The sequence below is a fragment of the Apus apus genome, chromosome 16 (assembly GCF_020740795.1).
Source record: "Apus apus isolate bApuApu2 chromosome 16, bApuApu2.pri.cur, whole genome shotgun sequence".
Classification (NCBI taxonomy): domain Eukaryota; kingdom Metazoa; phylum Chordata; class Aves; order Apodiformes; family Apodidae; genus Apus; species Apus apus.
In genome coordinates, this window is record NC_067297.1 from 8489697 (window position 1) to 8509767 (window position 20071).

The 20071-nt window shown below is 39.9% G+C and overlaps 1 protein-coding gene across 2 annotated transcripts in view; it reads left to right on the forward strand.

Annotated features, from left to right (window-relative positions):
* The window catches only part of GALNT9 (polypeptide N-acetylgalactosaminyltransferase 9), a 132500-nt gene that overhangs the window by 19514 nt on the left and 92915 nt on the right, over positions 1-20071 (forward strand). The window contains exon 2 of one of the 2 annotated variants that reach the window (XM_051633783.1): positions 6101-6281. In XM_051633783.1, the coding sequence (XP_051489743.1) occupies positions 6101-6281 (181 nt within the window). Of the gene's footprint in view, positions 1-6100; positions 6282-20071 lie in introns of those variants that run through there. The other variant, XM_051633784.1, reaches the window with a different exon arrangement.

The following is a 20071-nucleotide window of genomic DNA, read 5'->3' on the forward strand; positions in this document are numbered from 1 at the left end:
AGCCCAGCATATGGCCTGTAGATATTTTTATTCTAAAAATGTAAAGAAAAGACAGCTTTAAAAATAGCAGCTCACTGGCCATTGCTACTGTCATTTCCTCTCTGCCCATCACTATTTCAGAGCTGGCAGCATGATCTCAATCCCTTGCTCTGACACCAGTCACAGGGTTACACTGCTCTGTGCTGCTGTACCTTGCCCACAATGGCTGGAAGCCATGGGAAGATGGGTGCTAGTCAAAGCCTTAGGTAAGTAACTCAAAGGTAAGAGGAGGATCTGAAAGTCTGCAACAAGCTTTAAAAGAAGAAAACAGAAAAGCACTCTTATGTGATCTGCCTGGGTTAAAAACCAGATATATGCTGGAAGTTGAGCCAGTAGCACTTCACTGTCTTTAGGTTTTATACTGGAGATTTATACACTGTAGGACTTAAGCACACAGCATATAAAATCAACAGCAATTGTCTCTCTGCCAAGCAGCAGCATTTCCAGAAATGTGCCCCTTTCCTTGTTATTCCAGTAGGCAAGACTCCTTGGGGATGAATTTTCCCATGAGGTGTCTCTGAAGGCTGTCTGGGTTTTTGCTGAGCATAAAACTCCCAAGTCCCAGGGCACAAATAACTTGTTCTTTGCTGACTCCGTGCTCCCACCTCTGCATCCTGTGGGAGCACTCCTGTAAAGTATTCTGCTCCTCCATGTCCTCCCAAGTGTTGTTCCTAAGTTCACCATGCTGGAAGACCTCTCATAAGATGATTTTCTTGGTGGTTCCAGGCTTTTGGGCAGCTCTCCCATGAGGACCTGGAGGATGTTCTGGAAGGTGTGTCTTGTTCACCAGCAGCTTCTGGTCCAGGCAAACCTGCAGGGACACTGTCACTCATCTCTCAAGACCAACCTTTGTTTGAGAAGATGCTGCTGAACTGGCATCCCTTTTCTGATTTTCTTCCCAAAGGCTGACCAATGCAGATAACTGTGCATTTGGAGCTTAGCAAGTTATGATCTTGACTTAGGTAGTCATAGAGCAAAGCCCTCTGTGGAGGAGACATTTGCTGAAGCAACTGGTAATCCTTTGAGATGAAAAATGCTGTGCAAATGTTATCCTGTGTGAGACATAGTTATGTTGTGTCTTGTTAACCAACCATGCATTGATGAACATTGCCTGTAATTGTTGCATTTAACACACACACGTAAAATATACTATATTTATTGTTCCTAAGAACTTCTAGAGACACATCAGTGCTTTTCTTGAAAAATGGAGCAATGTGACATCATCTCTTTAATTGCTGCTGCATGTTGGTCAGCATTGCTGCATTGCTCTAATAACTGTCAGTCAGACTAGGCTACAATTTGGGTAATGAATGGGCAAAAAGCCTCACAGCAATGTTCTGAAAGTCAGACATATGATAACTCATCCCAGAACAAGATCAGATTAACAGCATGAAGAGCTAGAATATCAAATTTAGGAAAATGGTAGATGAAATAATTGTCATTAGGCATGGCTTGGAAGGCTGACTAATTTTGTCATAAGAAAAATAGCAAAGTGCTCGGTGCTTCCTGTGGCTTGAAAGTTTCATTCCCCTCTTCCTTGTGCCGTAAAGATGTGAGTGTTCTGTACTGTAAACTGCAAGAGCATAGACCATAAAGAAGAGAGTTTTCAACTATCAGAAGGAAATTGTTGCTTAAAGTCAAATGAGCGTGTCACATCTTAGAGACTCTTTCATCAAAGCAGGTCAGTTAACTTTAATGAAGTCATCTTTAAATTGCTTTGATGTAACATCAGAACGCAGCCCAGGTGACTCCAAATGATCAAGCAAATGAATTTCCACACTGCAGTCTTTCAAGGGCATAGGCTTTTTGAGTTCTCTCATTTTATGGATTCTCTACCTTCTAAAGTGCCTAGTTTGACTCCCTTCTCATAAGGCCTGCTTGTGCTTTTTTTTTTTTTTTCTGCTTTTTTATTTTTCTGCTGATGTTTCTCTGAAACCAAGCCCCCCTTTAGGATGCTGTGTATGGGCAAGTAAAGCAGAGGCAGCATCACAGCTTGCTCTTAGTGTCTTTTATGTCTAAGACTTTATCATGCAGGAATATTAGGCTGCTGCGTTTTGCTTTCTGGTTGGGAGAGATTTAGAGTCTCAGTCATGTAATTTCTGTAATGACTTGAGCAAGGACTATTTGTCAGGCCAGGAATGGCAACATTAGGCCCTGCTGTTCTAATTTTTCCTAAGGAAGTAATATTAAATACCAAAGCTAGTCAAAGTGCCAAATAGCCTCTCATCCTAAATTGGAATGAAGGGACAAATGTTACAAATTCCTTCAAAATGAAGCTCCCTAAAATATTTCCTTCACTCAGTAAGGTAAAGATTTCTTCTTGTTTGAAATCACTAACTGCAACATAACTCTTGAAAAGTTTTAGTTGTGTTCCAACAGAAACCATGCCTATCTCATTCTCTGTTTTTCTTACAAAAAATTGTTTCTTTAGAAAATTTAAATAGTCCTTTTTAAATACTCCAAATATCACAGTATCATATTTTTTGCCTGCATGTTTCTCCTTTGCATGACCCAGTTGGAGACATGATTATATCAATTCCTAATCATGAGCCTCCCTTGTGCATGTTTCTCCCTGCCCTGCAGAAGTATAGTACCAGCTGCAGGCTGATCACTCCATGCTAACCCTGTTGCTTTATGATGATTGCTGCAAGCAAGAATGGAAGGTTCTCAGGCAGTCTTGAACCAGTTTTAGTAGAAAAAAAAGATTCATTAGGTGCATTTCTACAATGAAATGTGAGGGATTAAAAAAAATGGTTTGTGATGCATAAAGCAAAGCTGTTCAGTTTCTAGGGGCAAGAATACTGGCTTTCAAAAGATCATTTTGGGCTAATGTCATTCAAAGAACTCCTGGTGTGTTTGTACATTAGTAACAAACTGTGGGCATCTTAACATTTGTAACATTGAAGATAGAACCAGTCAGGACTGCACTAGAGGATGACAACCAGTGTTGTACATCCTACCCAGACTCAGCACACTCAGTTAGATCTCTTAGTAAGCAGCAATTCAGCACAGTGCTAAGATTTGGGTTTGTGTCTGAGTGAATTGCTACCACTGGAAGTCAGCAGGAAATTTTGATTTATGAGCTGTCTCCTGTTGGTCAGAAGTTGGACAACAGAGACAAAACTCTTTTTTACCATTTACCTGAAAATGCAGCTGGGCAGAGGTTCATGTGGCCAACCTAAGACCACAAGAAGGAGTCTTACCCCCTCTGCTTCTGCACAGAGGAGGAGCATGGCTGACACAAGCTTGTAAAAACTGTTTAAATGCTTCTGCATGTACCTGGAGACAGTTCCCTGAATTCAATAATAGTATGAGGCATGAATGAAAACTATGCAGGTATTTGAAATAATTCTAATAATCTTCAGAAATATTTAGGTTGCTTTTTTTTTTTTTTTCTTCTCCAGTTGTTGCATTAGGTCCGAGTTCTCTAGGATTTATTGGCTTGTGCTGGTAACTATTTTATATATATATATATCTTTTATATATATCTTTAGCAGAAAGGCGGTAAGTAGGAATAGTCACTCTGTCATCCTGCTGGGGCTCAACTTAGTGCAGCTGAACTGATTTCTTACATTCTCCTTGTACAGTCTGAGACAGGACATGAGCACTTTATTTGTCTTCTGTGCTAGTTCCATACCTTACTGAAGGAAAACGTGTTTGGCAGAGGAAGACAATATACCTGGAGGAAGAGTAGTCACTAAAGAGTGGGAGAGCAATGTTTGTTGTTACCAGATGTTAGGGGATAAGTCATCAAAGGTGAGCCAACATCCTATTTGGGCACTGTGACTGACTGAGGAAGAGAGCTGTCTACTGATACCATGTTCCCTTGCCTTGAGTGTAGTTTTCATTTTCCCCGGCATTTTATTTCACTTAGAACTTTGAAGAAGTTCCTTATTGATTAAAAATCAGTATCAATCCCAGTAGCTTGGTGCTTTGGACTTTTCTCTGTGTCTCAGTAATGCAATGCCCTAGAACAAGATGCTGTTTTGAAGCTTTATATTTCTACTTTGCCCTCCTAGATGTGGGGCCTGTGGGGTTTCTGCTTGTGCCTCTGTTCCATCTCTTTTGGTAGTGAGATCTGGACTTCACCTCCCACACAAACCTATGACTGAGCCTCTTATTTACCCCTCTTTTCAACAACTCACAGGCTTGAATGCTTGAAGTTGTCTGAATTTTTCAAAAGCTTGACCATGCCAAGACTGTTTTTCTGTAGGGTGTCCTTTCTTCTTCTTCTGCCCTCCCCTCTCCTGCTAAGACTCGTGAATCACTCTGAGACAGTTGAACATTTCACTGCATGATGATTAGGAACATGAGGAAGACATCAAAGTCACAAGCACAAGCAAGGTCTGTCCTTACTTAGCATCACTGATTGCAGAATGAGATATGTATTTTTGTAGGCAATGTCTGAAATTCAGGACCAGAATTCCTAAATAACGCAGATACTCAGTCCTTTTATGTTCAAACAAACTATCTGTAGAGTTGCACTTAACCTCAGCATAGGATTTTCTCATAAGCTGTGCAGTAGAAAATGCTGACTTCACTCTTTCAGACACTAGCAAACCAATGTCTCTCTGTTCTCTCCTGTAATTAAGCAGAGAAGATGATGGAGCAATAACAAGTGAGGACAGTGTTAGCAATGAGGTGCAAGGGACATTTTTTCATGAGGAACTAAACTGTCTCAGACCTTATTATGACTTGGCAAAACTAGTCCCAGGTTTTTCTCTCTTGTGTGTCTGTTACTGGCAAATGTTGACAGTTCCTTTCTGTCTTTGTCTTTAATTGTTTAGTTGAAATAATGACATTTTCCTCTTGAAAAATTCTTAATTTGAAAAATGTCAAGCAGGTCAAACTAATTGTTTTACTCTATGTCATAAAAGATTTGGAGGATATTTGCACATTTCTGTATGGTAACCCCTAGACCACTGTAAATAACTTTTTTGCTTATAATGACTTGTTGATAATGAGCCTTTTGGAAACCTTTGACATTAAACACAGGATAAGAACTTAGCACCAAGTTAAATACCTGTTGCCATGGAAAGGGTTCTTGGTAGTGTGATCTTATGGACATTTTTTATGTTGGTTTAGTTTTGTTTTATGTTTCTTTTTGAGTTGACCAGTAATACACCCGTGGATGAAACCTATAAATGCTTTGCTGACTGGCTGATGTCTCAGCAGTAACCAAGTGGAGCTAATTGTTTTGGCTCAAGTGTGTCCAAACTTTCTGATCCTATAAGCCATACAGAGCTTAGAATCTTACATATTATACACATTTTGTTCATCAGAGATCTGAAGGACAGAGGAAATCTTCATTAATTCCCAGCAATTCCCATAATGTCAGCTTCCACATATTTTTAGCCCATCTTAGTGGGAACAGGCTGAGCAAGGTGTGCAGTGGAGTCCAAATGACCCATCTATCATATAGTGAACTTCATATAGTGAAATTAGGTTTACCCTGTATTTCTTACCCAGCAGCAGCTGGTGACCAGTTGCATAGCTATATTCCCAGCATGGAAGCCAAACCTTGACCATTCAAGAGCTGCAGAAGGTTTTAGAGCCACAGAGGAGATGCCTCAGCTTCAATAATTATTCCAGAACTGACATTAATAAGGAGTTAAACTGACAGACCTGTATGTGGTAGAAACCCAACATACCTCCCTTGAAATGAATGTACCTATAATGGGCTGTACTGGGAAAAGGCTTGGCCTCCAGCTCTTATGAGGAAAATTTATATTAATTATCTTAAGGATAATTGGGCATTTTAGAATATTTGGAAACAAGATTCCCATTTCCAGGGATTTATACAGGAAAAAGGAGCAATCGTGGAAGTTGCTAATTGATTTGTTATAGTTTGCTCATTAATAATTATGCACTGATACTACAAAATATGTAGATACAGACTGAGGATAATTTCCACAGAACCATGAGCATTTCAGAGCTGAGTTTAAAGGGATTTCAAATCTTGTTTTCTAAAACCATTCTGTGGTTACAGAAGAAATTAGATCCATTTCCTTTATATTAACAATTGGATTTTTTTAATTTTTTTTTGGTCTTTTTCATTTAGGTCTGGCAAAGCCCATGGGATTAGTTGAAGGTCCAGGAGGCTTGGGCCAGGGGGGAATGGCTGCTACCCTGAGAGATGATAGCCATGAATCGGAGACTAAGTATGAAGAATATGGTTACAATGCCCAACTCAGTGACAGGATATCACTGGACAGGTCCATCCCTGACTACAGACCTAAAAAGTAAGTTGAATTCCACATTATTATTAAGACTAAGTGATTGATTCTTGTTCTCTTCATCCATGGTGGCATTAATCTCTTCACATCACCTCCTGGTTAGAGTATTGCAGCAGTCAGACATACATATGCCCCTGAGTTTAGTGAAAATTAAAAAGAGCAACTGCCATCTCAAGCATGAAGTGCCACGTTAAATGCATGGCTAGCTCTGTAAAGCATTACTATGCACATTCAAAGCCTCAGATCCAAAACTGCATCTGGGTATTGGTGCTTCTTGGGTTTGGTTCACTTAGAAAAAGCCAGATAGGGCAGCTGAGCCCAGCAGCAGAGGTGGGAGCTGTAGTCTGTGCTTCTTGTAGTCATGTGCAATGGAAGGTGGGGCAGTGACAACAAGCACTGTGTACACACTAGTCATTAAAAAAAACTCACCATCAAATCTACTGCCTTTTCTTTAATGGCATTTGATGTTCTTAGAATTGTTTAGCTGGGGTTTACAATGTGCTGAAACACGGACTAAGTGTCATCCATCAGGGTCTTATCATTGCAATGGGAGATTTTTTTTTTGTCTTTGAAACGTGTGCTTATTTTTTTCTAGTGCTGTAGTCTTCACATGTCTGTGCTATGCCTGACACTGCAATTATATGTTTAATATTTGCACTGATTTATTATATTTTGCATTAAATGTCTTTCAAATCTTTCATATTTATGGAGTTATGTATCTTTGAGATGAGACATCCACACTGCCACCCTCCGAATGACAATCAGTAATGTCTTAATGCAGAAGAGATCAGCAGCAATGCCTAGTTACTCTCAGGAGACAGAATTGAAAAGAATACTTAATTAATTTCTAATAATAATTTTCAGTTTTAGAAGACCCACTGGGGCTCCTAGGCAGAACTGAAAGTTAAATAAAAAAGTAGCTTATTAGGTGGCAAGAAAAGTTTAGTCAAGCAAAACAGCTGTGCTCTGTGAGTAGATTGCAATTGAGTTAGGATTTTAGGCTGTTCAAGCTGCCAAAACCCAGCAAAACAAATCTGCAGCTTAACTACAATTTCCATTAGCTGTGTTACATATTAATCTAATCTCAGAAGTTTTGACTCAGCATTTGTTTTCTCAGACACATCCTATATAAAAAAAAAAAAAGCGAACAAACCCTTGATAAAAGAAGTAGCAAAGAGAAAAAAACATTTATTGCTTTGGTATCACACTTGATGCAAGTCTACTGACTGGCCCAATGGTCTTATCTCTCCATCTCTTAACGTATCACAAAAAGTGAGATTATTCTCGTGAAAAAGCAGTCTGTAGTTATGCAAATACTTGAGTTGTGTGTCAGATCTGGTCCAAAACTCTCTAAAATCAGTGTGAAGTTTTTCAAATGAAAGTGTCTTGTACCAGGAGAATTTATACTCAAGTCTGCATTGCATAGACATAATTTATGAAAGCAAACATGATTTCACTATGCAAATGTAGGACTTGTCATATTCCAGGCTTAGTCTTCTTTTAAAAGAAATTTGATCAGAAACATTATCTTTTAGTTCATTTTGTCTTTGAACTCTCTCCTTATTGTGGTCCAGTATCTTGCTCTGGTAAAATCTTTTGTTCCACCTACTAGCATAGCTTCAGTAAACATCCAGCAGCTTAATTGCTTTTCAGCAGGTATTTTCATCCCCACACAGCAAATTAAAAACATATTTTACACTGAAGAGGTGTGCACTCAGACAGCGTGACCGTGAAGGCTCTAAATTGGAGTCACCTCCATGTCCTTCCACTGCAGGACAGTCTGCAAGGCAAGGGGGGTAGTCCTGCTCTCGGGATGCTTTTCCCATGCACTCACGCTGTGTTCTGCTTTCCTGCCTGCTGAGACTAGTGCAAATATTCCTTTTAACTCACAAGCCTCTTATTTAAGTTAGGAATTGCTGAGTCAGTACAGGAGACAACAGCAGATTTTGTGCGTGTTTCGTTTGTGTGGCAAATCAAAGCAATGACAGTAAATAGCTTCCCTGCCATCACAATTCACATAATAATTACAAAATTATAGTTTGATCCTAACATGGTGTAATAAGCATGTCTCAGCTTTTTCCTCTCTGGTGTTGCACCTCCCACAGCTTGAACGCTTACCCTGTCTCTGTGTAGAAAGCAGACAGCCCCAGGGAAACAGTTCAAAAACATACTGTGAATTGATATTTCAAGCTAAATTTAATTTCAAGAAACATGTAATATAGAGAAGTTGCAATTTTCTTTTATAAAACAATGCGAAGCCTTCCCAACGGTTTGTAAGTTTATTCAGTGTGACCTTGAACACTAAGTTCATTTCTTGTTGGATTTCACCTAAATCAAACAGACTGATTTTAAACTTGTGCTGATGATCTTTCCATACTGTGTTGTATGTCTTCATGGTGATTTTTGCCTTGAAGCAGCTCTGAGTACAGTGCAGCTGAGTGTTCTGGCAGGATGCAAGGATGGAGTAGTGGAAATTAAATGTATTTGAGTTCATCATAGGGCAGAATATTCAAGATTTATTATGGTTGATTGATGAGTATTTAGAAACGTTCAGCTAATCATCTTAGTTTTGAACTGACCTGAGATTCTGCTTCATGTACTCCATGGAAAGTCCTTGATATCTTCTTGTCTGTTAAAATACATGAAAATAGTAGTCCAATTAGTACTGCCTCTTATTACCTATCTAAATTCTAGAGTAAATTTTTTAGTACATATGAAATCCACATGAATGCCAACAAACTTTTGCAGGATCCCTGCATAGTCATTTGTCTTCAAGTGGCATGATTGGTTAGGGGCACTGAGAGGAGAGACAGCAGGTTTAGCTGGGATGTGCTGTATTGCTACAGAAGGGTTCAGGAACAGCAGCAGCCATCCATCTGCCCCTCTGGGGAAGAACAGCCTTCACTGCTGCCAGCTGTAGCACAAAATACAAGTCTGTGCTCCAGTAACAACGGATCAGAGTCGATCCTTACCAATCATGCATGAAGACAGAGGTGCTACAGCCCCACATGACAGTGGGTTTTGACGTTATCAAAGATGAAGGATGCAGGAAAAGTCAGAACCCTAGGGAATTCAATTCAAAGATGGGGGAAAGGCTCTTGGGCTTAAAAAAGCTGTTTTACAGTGTGACATCCTGGAAAACTGGGAGTTGTCAGCTAACCAGATGCTTTCAAACATGAGCATCATGTCTCAGAACAACATCAATTCCCCTGTCCTTTCTGGTGCTCAGGCTGGTTCGCAAGGGCTTGAATTAAACAGGTGGGATACCTGTAAATCTGGCTTTTTCTAACTTTCTGTCACTTGACTCTGCAACTCAAATAACTTCTGGCATTTGTTTACATGCAGGACACGTCCACACATACACATACACGCACTTGTCAAAACCACTTGCTGTGATGCATTATATGCATACTTGTGAGAAAAGTTAATGTGATCCCAGAGCTTCCATAACGGCTAAATTGGCTTTTACAAGAAATTGACACCACTTGGTGAGGATCTTTAATTTAACTGATCTTTTTTTGTGCAACTTGATGCTGAGTGCTTTGTGGCAGTTCAGTGATAACAATAATACTAATATATGGATTCAGTCTGCTGGCTCTATCAGCCAAAGAAGATATTTTGTTGTGTAATGGTCATGGATGTTTGTATTGAGAAAATTCAGCCCTAAAGAACAAACTTAATAATGCTGAGGCAACTCAAGTTTTAGCCATAAAAAGCAGAGGAATCTAGGTCCTGAGGAAATTACTTTCATTTATTCAGTTCTTTTATAGAGGTGAGCATTTTCCTTGCTTGCTATAGACATTTCACAATAGCAAAGGAATTGCATCTCTAGAGCTCTGAAGTGCAACTAATGGTTCACCCCACTCTGTACGTAAGGAAAAGCTTTTTTAATTACCTATCAAAAAGGATTCTGGAATTGATCAAATAGTGCTATCAAGGGGGCAGAACTCTGTAAATAGACCTCTGATTTGTTCTATCAAAGGTTTAATAACAGTAACTACTATGAGGCCAGTTGCTAAAAAACAGCCTTTCTGTAAGAGCCTGTCCTTCAGTGGCCAGTGAGCTCAAGCCTTTTGAGAACTCAGGTTGCTCCCCTCTAATTTTGACCCTTTGGCAGTAGAGTTTTGAGGACTCACTATAATGTTTGAATGATCAGCTAGCAGTTCTCTGGAGCCACATCATCTCTGTGTTTGCAAGTTCTCTGTCATGAGAGGAGGATCAGTGGTCTGGTACAATGGGCCCTGCCAGAGACACGTGGAGAGGGCAGCTTCTCTGCCTGGGTTGGATGTCCCTGCAGGAGCAGGGCAGGAAGGCAGATGGCTTTCAAAGAGCATCAGCTCTTGGATCAGTGGATTGGAGAGGGCTAGACTTGGTATTATTTGATTTTTTCCAGCTCTGCAGTTTGCTCTGTCTCATGACCCACTTTTCAAATCCTCTGGGGACACTGGTTATTCTTTGTGCCATGAAAAAAAATGTTGAATAATAAAATAATGAATTTTCTGTCACTAGCTTCTAATACTTTCAGATTAATGTCAGGTCAGAGGGAAGTGAAACATGAGTTAAAATTAAGAATTTCCTTTTTTCAGTTGACAGTTGTTTCACAGTCACAGTACAGACAATTAGGCTTTATTTCAATTTTTAATAGGAGAATCTTTGACTTTTCTATTTTTGCAATAATTCAATAGATCTAAAAAAATGGTAAAATTCTGGAAAAACAAATAAAATGACCAAAAAACCCAAACCAAAACAAAAAAAGCAACCACCACCAACAAAAAAAAAAACACCAAAACATTTTGACCACTTTAATTGTACATACGACCTACGTTGAAGCAGAGAGATGGAAAAACAGAGACAGAAAATGGAGCTGACAAAACTACCTCTGGGCAACAGATTGGGATTTTTTATTGGAGGGAAATTGAGTAAGAAATGAAACTAACTGAAGTCTTTTAATTAGTTTCCAAATCAATGTCCAGATGTGGATTTTGAACAGTGAAGAGGGAGCATGTGTGTACACGTGCTCTGGGACTTTATTTAGATCTCAACCAGCTTTGCCAAGTTACACAGGCTGGATATTTTCCTCGGGCTGTGAACCCCCTACAAATAGTACAGGCACTTTGTGCACAGATTGTCTGTACACACAGTTGGTGCCACAGCTTCATCAGGATGCCCCATTGGAGCTGACTTTCTGTCTTGCCCAAGAGCAGAAGGATTTGGTGTGGACTGAATAAATCCCTGTGCTGCTTCCTCTGCAGAGAGCTGGGCTCTGACCAGCCACTGCATGGTGTTTAGTGTTGTCATCCTGACTCAGTTCATTTGCTCTATCAGTTGAAAACCTAAATTTGCTCATGCTGCTGCCTCTGGGCCAGCTGTGCTTATTTGTGCATCCCTGTGTATGCCAAAGGCTTAGCACTGCAGTTTGGGAAGCATTTCCTGTTTGCCTGTAAAGGTCTCAGACTTTAACTTTGTAAAGCCCTCAAAGGAGGGGAAAAATCACCTGCTCCTTTGGCTGGGAAAGGAAACTCCCTGTGAATCATAGGTACCACCAGCCAGCCCTGGCTTTACACTCAGTGCTTTTTATTTGTGCTGTACCTCTGCAGTTGTCACTGAGACCTGTAGTCATGACTTGAGACTGTTCATGAAGGTACTGTAGGTTTTCTTCCAACCTCTGCTGGAGATCTGCTCATTTTGCATAAATAATGATATATTAATTGGAACATGGGCTCAAACCTTTGTCTCCAGAATCCCAGGACATCAATAGGTCTTCGAGTATTTATTTAGTTATACAATGTTTAATTGCTCCCCTGAGAAGGCTAACTGAGGAACAGTTGACACTGTAACCATGTTTCCCAATAACAATTAAAAATACATTCCAACCACTTTTTTCAGGCGATCATCAGGAAGGTTCTCAAACTGCTTTTGCTTGACCAACAGCACTAGGGCATGACCACTTGGTAGGACCATAACATTGCCCAGGCTGGACTACAGTAATAATCTGCCTTCTGTTTTGTTGTGCATAGGAGTTGGTGACCCCAAAGGGTTTGGGCAGACAGTACCAAAGATTTTGCAGGACGTGGCTCCTAAGCACAGACTCCCCAGGAGCTGCACCCCACGCTGTCTCCACAAAAGCAGGGTTGGACAAGTGCCAATATCTCACAGTTATTTCTGATGCTTGATAGAATTTATAAAAGTTTTCTGGTTTTTCCCATTATATAAGCTATTGATTACCTTTTATTTAGTACTACCTAGGCTTTTCAATTAAGTAGTGACTTTAATTACACCACAAAGCACATAACATAGATCTTTATTAGTAACACTGGCCCATGGGATAATGAGAGGAGAACCAGCAAGGCTGAATTAAGAAGAATAATAAAAAATTAACAACCTTTTTCCAAAAACCCACCTGACATTCAAATGCAGTATTTTTTCTCTTGTTACATTTTTGCAATGTCTTTGTGTATATTAATTGTTGAAGACAAATTCTGCATGACTGTCAACACTAATAAATGTAGATTTAGTTGAGGCTGCATTTGATTATCTAGAGAGCATGAAAAGTAACTGATTGCAATGTTGAGTTTAAATGCACTAAGACTGGGAGCCATTTCCTGCAATTTGTCTGCACCAGAATGCATTCTTGAATATATGAATAGTTTATCTGAGGTAGGTAAAAATTAGACATCTAATTTAAAGTGATCAACTTGGCCACCTTTATAGTCAACAGAGAAGAAGACAACATAGTAGACATGCTTCAGGTGTAGTGAGGTGCAGGGGACATCTTTCCTTCTGGAACCTAGGACAGCCAGCTTAAATAGGATTTCAGATTAATTTAATCCAAATCAAGAGGGAATTTCTATATTAGCAACATGTGCTGAAAAGTGACCTGCTGGCACAGGTAACCTGAGTAAGGTCCCCACTCAGCAGCTGTGGAGGCAAAGCTGTGGAAACAGCACAGCTTTCAGCTGAGAGGAAAACAAAAGATTATCAAAAAGCTGGTTTGCATCCCTCAGTGTTTCTCACAGATCATAAGGCTGAATGTGTCTCATGTGACCTGCACGTTTCCAGGTGCTTTAAACACAACTGCACACACACACACACACACAAAAATTGTAGTAATTTTCTGAACTTGAAAACAGAGGGTCACAATGTGTTTTTAGCAGAAGGAGAATTTCCTCCTTAAGAAGAGCAATTGTGGGGTGTTGTCTTAAAATTGTATATGGTATTCTTTCACAGGTAAATATATACCTGTCATGCAGAAGCAGTGCTGAAATCCAGCCAGGACTTACAGCTGTCTGTAGCTCTCTATTGGCATCTTAATGTTGGTTTCATTTCCCTCCCCTGGACCCATTTCTGATTGCTGCCCATCATCAGGGAGAAAAGGGTATTCCTGTACTTTTTTGAACTGTCATGTTACGTTACATGCTCTGTGTTATCACAGGATGTTCTGCTGACAGAACAAGTCAGGCAATGAGTTCAGGGTGATATGTGTTTTCCTATTCTGTTTCCTCACATGTATCTCTGTTACACTACACCTGATACCCACCTTACAGCTTTGAAGGAGTTCTAATGGTGTGAGGTGAAGATGTTCCCCTTTTCTTAAAATGTGCATGCAAATTTAGTTCTGCTGACAACGTGATTTATGTGTTATCTCCAAATGTCTTCCTAGTGTGTTAATTGAAAAATTAGCTAGTTTTGGTTCCTATCTGTCTAGGTTTCATAGTATAAGGAAGTCAAGGATGTCAAATAACATCAAGGGTTTTTTATTGTTGTTGTTTTTCTTTGTGATAAAAACATGAACAGGCCAAAATGTCAGACAATTTACTCTTCTATCTGAAATAAAACTGAATTGTGAACTCCAGGTTGATGCAGTATTTCATTTTAATAGTGTCAGTTCTTGCTTGTTTTGCCTGTGTCTCCTGCTTTAAGTGAATTTACTGCTAATAAAAGTGAGACAATCTTAAAACTAGCCAGAGCCAGAAGTTCCTGACAGTTGCAGGCTAGCAAATGTAAGCTCCCTGTCTCAGTTAGCTTGATCTAGATGCTTTTCAAGGTTTTGTTTCTTTGAAACAGCACTTGCCAGTTCAGTTATTTGGTAGTTTTATGATGTTAATGTATGGGCCCTCTATTTTCTGTTCTTCCAGCTTTCTGAAAAAGTTTTGGTTTCTGTGTATTGCTTCTAAGCTGTGGTCTCAAAAACAAACCATAGTCAAACCAGGTCACTTTGCCAGATGCAAATCCAAAGGAGATTCAGGGACAGTGTCTTCCCATACAGTTTGTGCACTCTTTTCCTTAAATTTTTACCAAACCAACTGGCTGTCTTAATAACAAATCATTCAGGTCAATTTTGACCTGAATTCTTTTGGCCACAAGAAACTCAGCAGCTGAATGTTCCCACTTAGAGACTTCACTTGAAATATGGTGTGAGCCCTGAGGAGCAGGAGCTCCAGGTGTGTGCCTTGATGCCTCCTTTTGTACAGCCAGCACCAGGTTGATCACTTTTGTCTCTATTTCTTGGCTGTTCAGGCAAGTTTAAATAACCCCTCTCTCCATATAGCAGAAGGAGATCAGGGTGTAAAATCAGATTCCTGATCTCTGTGGTTCTTGACGATTCCGTGCATTGAGAGCAATAGTCCTGTGAACACTGGGGAAGATCAACTGGGAAATTTCAGTTTTCACACAAAACTTGTGATGGACTTTTAACTGGCTGAAGGAGGGTCTCTGGGGAAACACACAGCATGCTCTGTGTTTCTCGTTTATTTTTTTTTCCATTTGTTTGCAAATAAATGCTCTGTCTTAGAAAGATGACTAACCTAAATCTATAATTAATGAATATTTGAGGCAAAGTTACATTTTGCCAAGAAACCTGATATGGGCTGCACTTTCTTTAGTAAATAATCTTATTCTGACTACCCCTGGTGTCTAGATTAGCATATACATGAAAATAATGCATGGAAAATATCCAAATCAGTGTTTCTTATCTCTTTCTCCCCAGAAAGAAAGCTGGAAGGCCCTCGCTCAGCAGAAGGTTAACAGTAGTTACAGAAGGAGGCAACATTATTCTCTGTTTTCTGAGAGAATTAGAACATGGCTGATATATTGTGTAGGGATCACTTAAGCAATGACAAGAAACTGTTCAGCAGAGGAGAACAGGAGAGCTGGCTACCCAGCACAGATATGCATCTCTGCTTAGATGTCTGAATTAAACAGAGAAAATGAGGACAGTTGGCATGCAGGCATCAGGCAAAATCCAAATCCACTTGGTCTGAGAAGTGCACCTTCAATTTGTGGTGGTCGTGGCATGGCAGGATTTATCAGTGAGGCCTTAAGCACCTTTAAATGACAGAAGGTGTCATCTCTGTGTATTGCTTATGCACAAAGCTGGTTTCCCAGCTTCTAGAACGAAGCCCTCTGGAGTTGCCTTTTTACCTGTGTGAGATGCCTTCGGGTTGTCAAATAGTTCCTTAATTAGTTTATCTTCTGCTTTACTCCAAGGGATGAGTCTATTCTTTATTCTATGTTCCCAGGCTTTTGTTAGTCTGCATTTATGTATTTTGTCTTCAGAATGACCTAGCATCAGGGTAGCCCCTTGGGTGGCATGAAACACACCCCTCTGGCAGTGCCAGTAGTGCAGACTTGACTAACAGTAGAATATTAATAGCAGCAATAATAATTAAAACATTTCACTACAGCACCCTGGGGTGCTGTTGCTGAGTTAGACTGTACCCCTAAAATTCCAGAGGAAGGGCATAAATTTTAGTTATTTCCGTCCACAAAGTGAGTAGTTGTCTCATTCACCAGCTGCAGGAAGCTTTCATCCCCTCTGTGGCTCTTTCACTAGGACACGGTTCTCCCAGGGGGTCGTGCTGCAGTTTGAATTAAACTCAAGATAAAAATGACACTGAAGCTTTTCTCCTGTATTTTCTACACTGCCTGAAAACAAACGCACGACCTACAGCTAGTTCACTGGCTCATTGCCTTGGTGTTATTAACCCACGTGTACCCAGGAGACAGGGAATCTGTGGTCTGTTTGTTCACAGAGGAGCACGCATGTCCTTTGCCTGACACATCTGGGAATCTCTGGAAGTGCGGGGGGGGGAAGTTTCTCTTAATACAGATTTGAGCAAACAGTCTGGATGGGAACAGGTTGAATGTGTCTATCTATATATAGATGAGGGATGAGGAGCATGGCTGTGAACATAGCCTCAGTCTGCTGGCCAGGCAGTTAATGGAAATAACCTGTTCCCCCAGTGCACAGCACTCACTTTTAGGTTGCTTTCTGATGCCAAATTAATCTCAGTCTGCAAACACTGAGGATGTGACTTCCAAATGTCTATGGGCAAGTAGGAAAAAGCACCAGACAACACAGGATAAAGGAAATTGGTTCCCAGCAGGCAGATTTGGGCAGGAGCAGTAGTGCATGTTGATGTGCAGGAACGGCCACAGCTTCTCAGAGCAGGAAAAGACTAGTATGTGTCCTTGGCCCACTCAAATTCACAATCATACTTAAATATGTTGCCTAGTCTAGGATGTGTGCCTAATTTCTGTCAAGCTGGGTGAAGAGTAAGCATATGTTGACCTGTTTTTTTGATTTAGGATAAGAGCTCATAAATATAAAAAAACTCCCATACGTTGAAGTGTTTTGCTGCTGTGAAGTGTGTGCCCTAGATATTAGCTTTGTGCTAGACAGTAAATGTGGCTGGATATTTAAAAAATGTTTTTACCTCTAAATGTAACTAAAATTAAATTAAAATGCAAGAGTCTTCTGAAGTGCCCCAATAATTAGAAGGTAAGAAACTGTTGTTAACATTAAATGTCTAAATGCATGAAATCATTGAATAGTGTGCTGTTCACCTTTAGCTAGCCTTTAATTTAAACAAAAGCTATAAAAGTGCAATTAGGCTCCAGTCCAATGAAGTGCTTAAATATGTTCCTAGTTTTAATTGTATGAGTAACCCCAGTGAAGTTAAAACATGCTTAACTGCTTTATTTGAACAGGACATTTCATAAAGTAGCTATAATGTACAAAGAACAATCCTGCAAGTATCACTGGGAAAGATGTAAAGTGGAATAAAGCCCCATCTGCACTTTAGGATCTGACTGCTCTCAGGTTTTCACAAAGCTGGTTTTACCCAATGATTTATCCTGCAGGGTCCTGATCCAAAGTTCATTTTGATCTTTGGATGTGCTCCATCATCTGTGTTGCTAAAGAGGCTTGGTTTGTCAGGCAGTTTCCTACCCCTGCCTACTGAGGGAAATACATTTGGTACCTGCACCTTCATTTGTCCTCTCTGCTTGACTCAGACATGCCTTTTCATAAACATGCTGCTGCTACCACCAGGCTCTCAGCTCAATCCCATATAGAGCATCTAAACATCATGGATTTAATACTCCCATTTTCAGTTCTAAATCAATGTTCTTTATGCATTTGTTCTTGGAACAGTGCTCTATTTGAACCATAATTCTTCCCACGTACCATAAACTTGGTCTACTTTCACTCTGATAGAAACTGCTCATCTAAAGCAAGAAGGAAATCCCTGTGACTACTGTTCACACATTTCAAGACCATCCCTGGTTGGTCAAATCAGATTCTGCATCACTTGAGCACACCAAGTGCTGTGACTACCAGGCAAGCATTACCTTTCTGGGCTGCAACCAGCCTTGGAACTGCTGGGACAAGGCAAAATTAAGAGCTTCTCACTACAGTTTTGGCAGGAAGTGAGGGCTTGGGTTTCCTCAGCTCATGGCTCACCTCCCATTTGATGGTTTACTCCTCTGACCATTCTGTATTTGTACATAGGTAGAAAGAAACATTCTGCTGTGGAGCTGGATTTGACCAGAGATTAAAGCTGGTCTCCTGTGAGATACACTGGAGCCCATTAAAGAAAGGATTGTTTGCCAAATGTCGTTGTATGTCCTCCTGAGACCATGAAAAACATTGTTAGCTGGAGTAATAGTGGGAAATTGTTGCATTCCTCGATCCTCCTCCTCACCAACACACTGCAACGTGACAGCAAAGCTGTAATGAAATCTCTGCAGAGCTCTGCAGCAGTTACCTTGAAAACTTTTTTATTGCCCTACATTTCTAGATAACACTGTGATACTCAACCTCTGTTCAGCACCAACAGCATCAGCTGAGGGACTGTGATAGTCAAAATTAAACAAAAGTACCTTGAATTTTTTAATATTAAATACTTGTGGTACATTTTTTAATAGTCAGGGATAACTTTCTGTATTTCCATATTATTATCTAAATAACAAATAGCTTCAAGGGTACAGCAAACTGTTCTGTGCAAATGCAAAATTGAGAGTTTACTCTTATACATTATTTATTGAAAATGTTTCCTTTGATTTCATTCACTCCACCATTTTTTCCCTCACATCTAGCATGGACTTGGAGTGCAGTGGGAGGGACATTATACAGAAAGTGATGTCTTAAGATATGTAGTCCACTTGTGGATATCTGGGCTGTTACCTTGTCACTCCTTGTAGTCATGCTGAGATTAATTCTTCATTTGCCATGAAGATCCTTTTTAGGGATCTTGATGCATCACCTTGAGTTGAAGAGTACTTCCTAACGGGAAAGCTACTAGAAATCACTGTTGGAAATGCAACTAAGTAGCTGACTTCACATTGCTAGCTGGAGAGTAAGTTGGCAGAATTCACGTCACTTGGAATTTAGTTGGGCTCTTAAATTTAAGTGCAGCACCATTAAAAATAAAGCCACATGGGGGATACATTTTCTTTGGGGATTTTTGAAAAGAATTTGAAAGCAGATTTCAGCTTCTCCATTAATTTTCAATCAGGCTAATGCTTGGTGATGCAGCATGCATACAGCCACTGGCTGATCTGAAGGGGCACACTGGGGAATAGCATGGAAATTCCTTACAGATGGTATTTCAAAACATATTAGTGACTCAAGTTACCAAAAAAAGGCAACTAGTTTTTGCTACAGAAAGAACTGAGCATGAGCTTTTAGCCATTTTTCATGTTAATAAAGGGGTTTGTTTGAAAATGATTGAACTAATTTTACATTTTTAATATAGAAATGAAGATGAGTATTAGACATGGTGACATGTTTCTGGTGTTGTTTGCCTGAGGAAAGCCAGAAATAGTTCACTGAAATACAGGGCCTCATATTTTATATGTGTGGCAGCTACTTTTGAAGTGTCTAATAATCCAAAATTTAAGGGTATATATTCTTTACAAGTGGAGCCATATTCATGCTGCATATGTTATCTATGCATATATATTGTGCTGTCCAACACTGATTGACAGTTCTCAAGGCTTTCTACCATGCTTTCTTAGAAAGAATGGAAGAATTCAGCCAAATAAAACAGCAAGCATGTTAAAAAGCAAGATACAAATGTGTTTGGTTTGATGGTTTTTGTTTGGGTTTTTTGTGCAGAAAAATTAGACTTGGTTGTACTGGTCTGGAATTTAGAAAGAAAGGAAGAAGGACAAAAATGACTGATTCTCAGGAAACACTTGTCCCATGTGTACTATTGCAACTTCCTGGGGAGCTTTAACCTACCTGTGGGACTGCCAGTGTCCCAGCTCTGTCCTTCATGGAAGTCTTACAGGAAAGAAATTCCTGTAATTTTGGTCTTTTCTGTTGGAAAAAGGACAGAGAGGGTTCAAAGGTATAAAAGACATCTATTTTGAAAAGGCTGCTGCTGCTCTTCACTGAAAATACTACAGGGATGAAGTCCAGTTGTTCAGCCTGGGAATGTGGGGAATTCCCAGGAGCAGATGTGTGCTGGTAAACTCGTGGCGTATTGCTATGATTTGCTTCTGCTTGATAT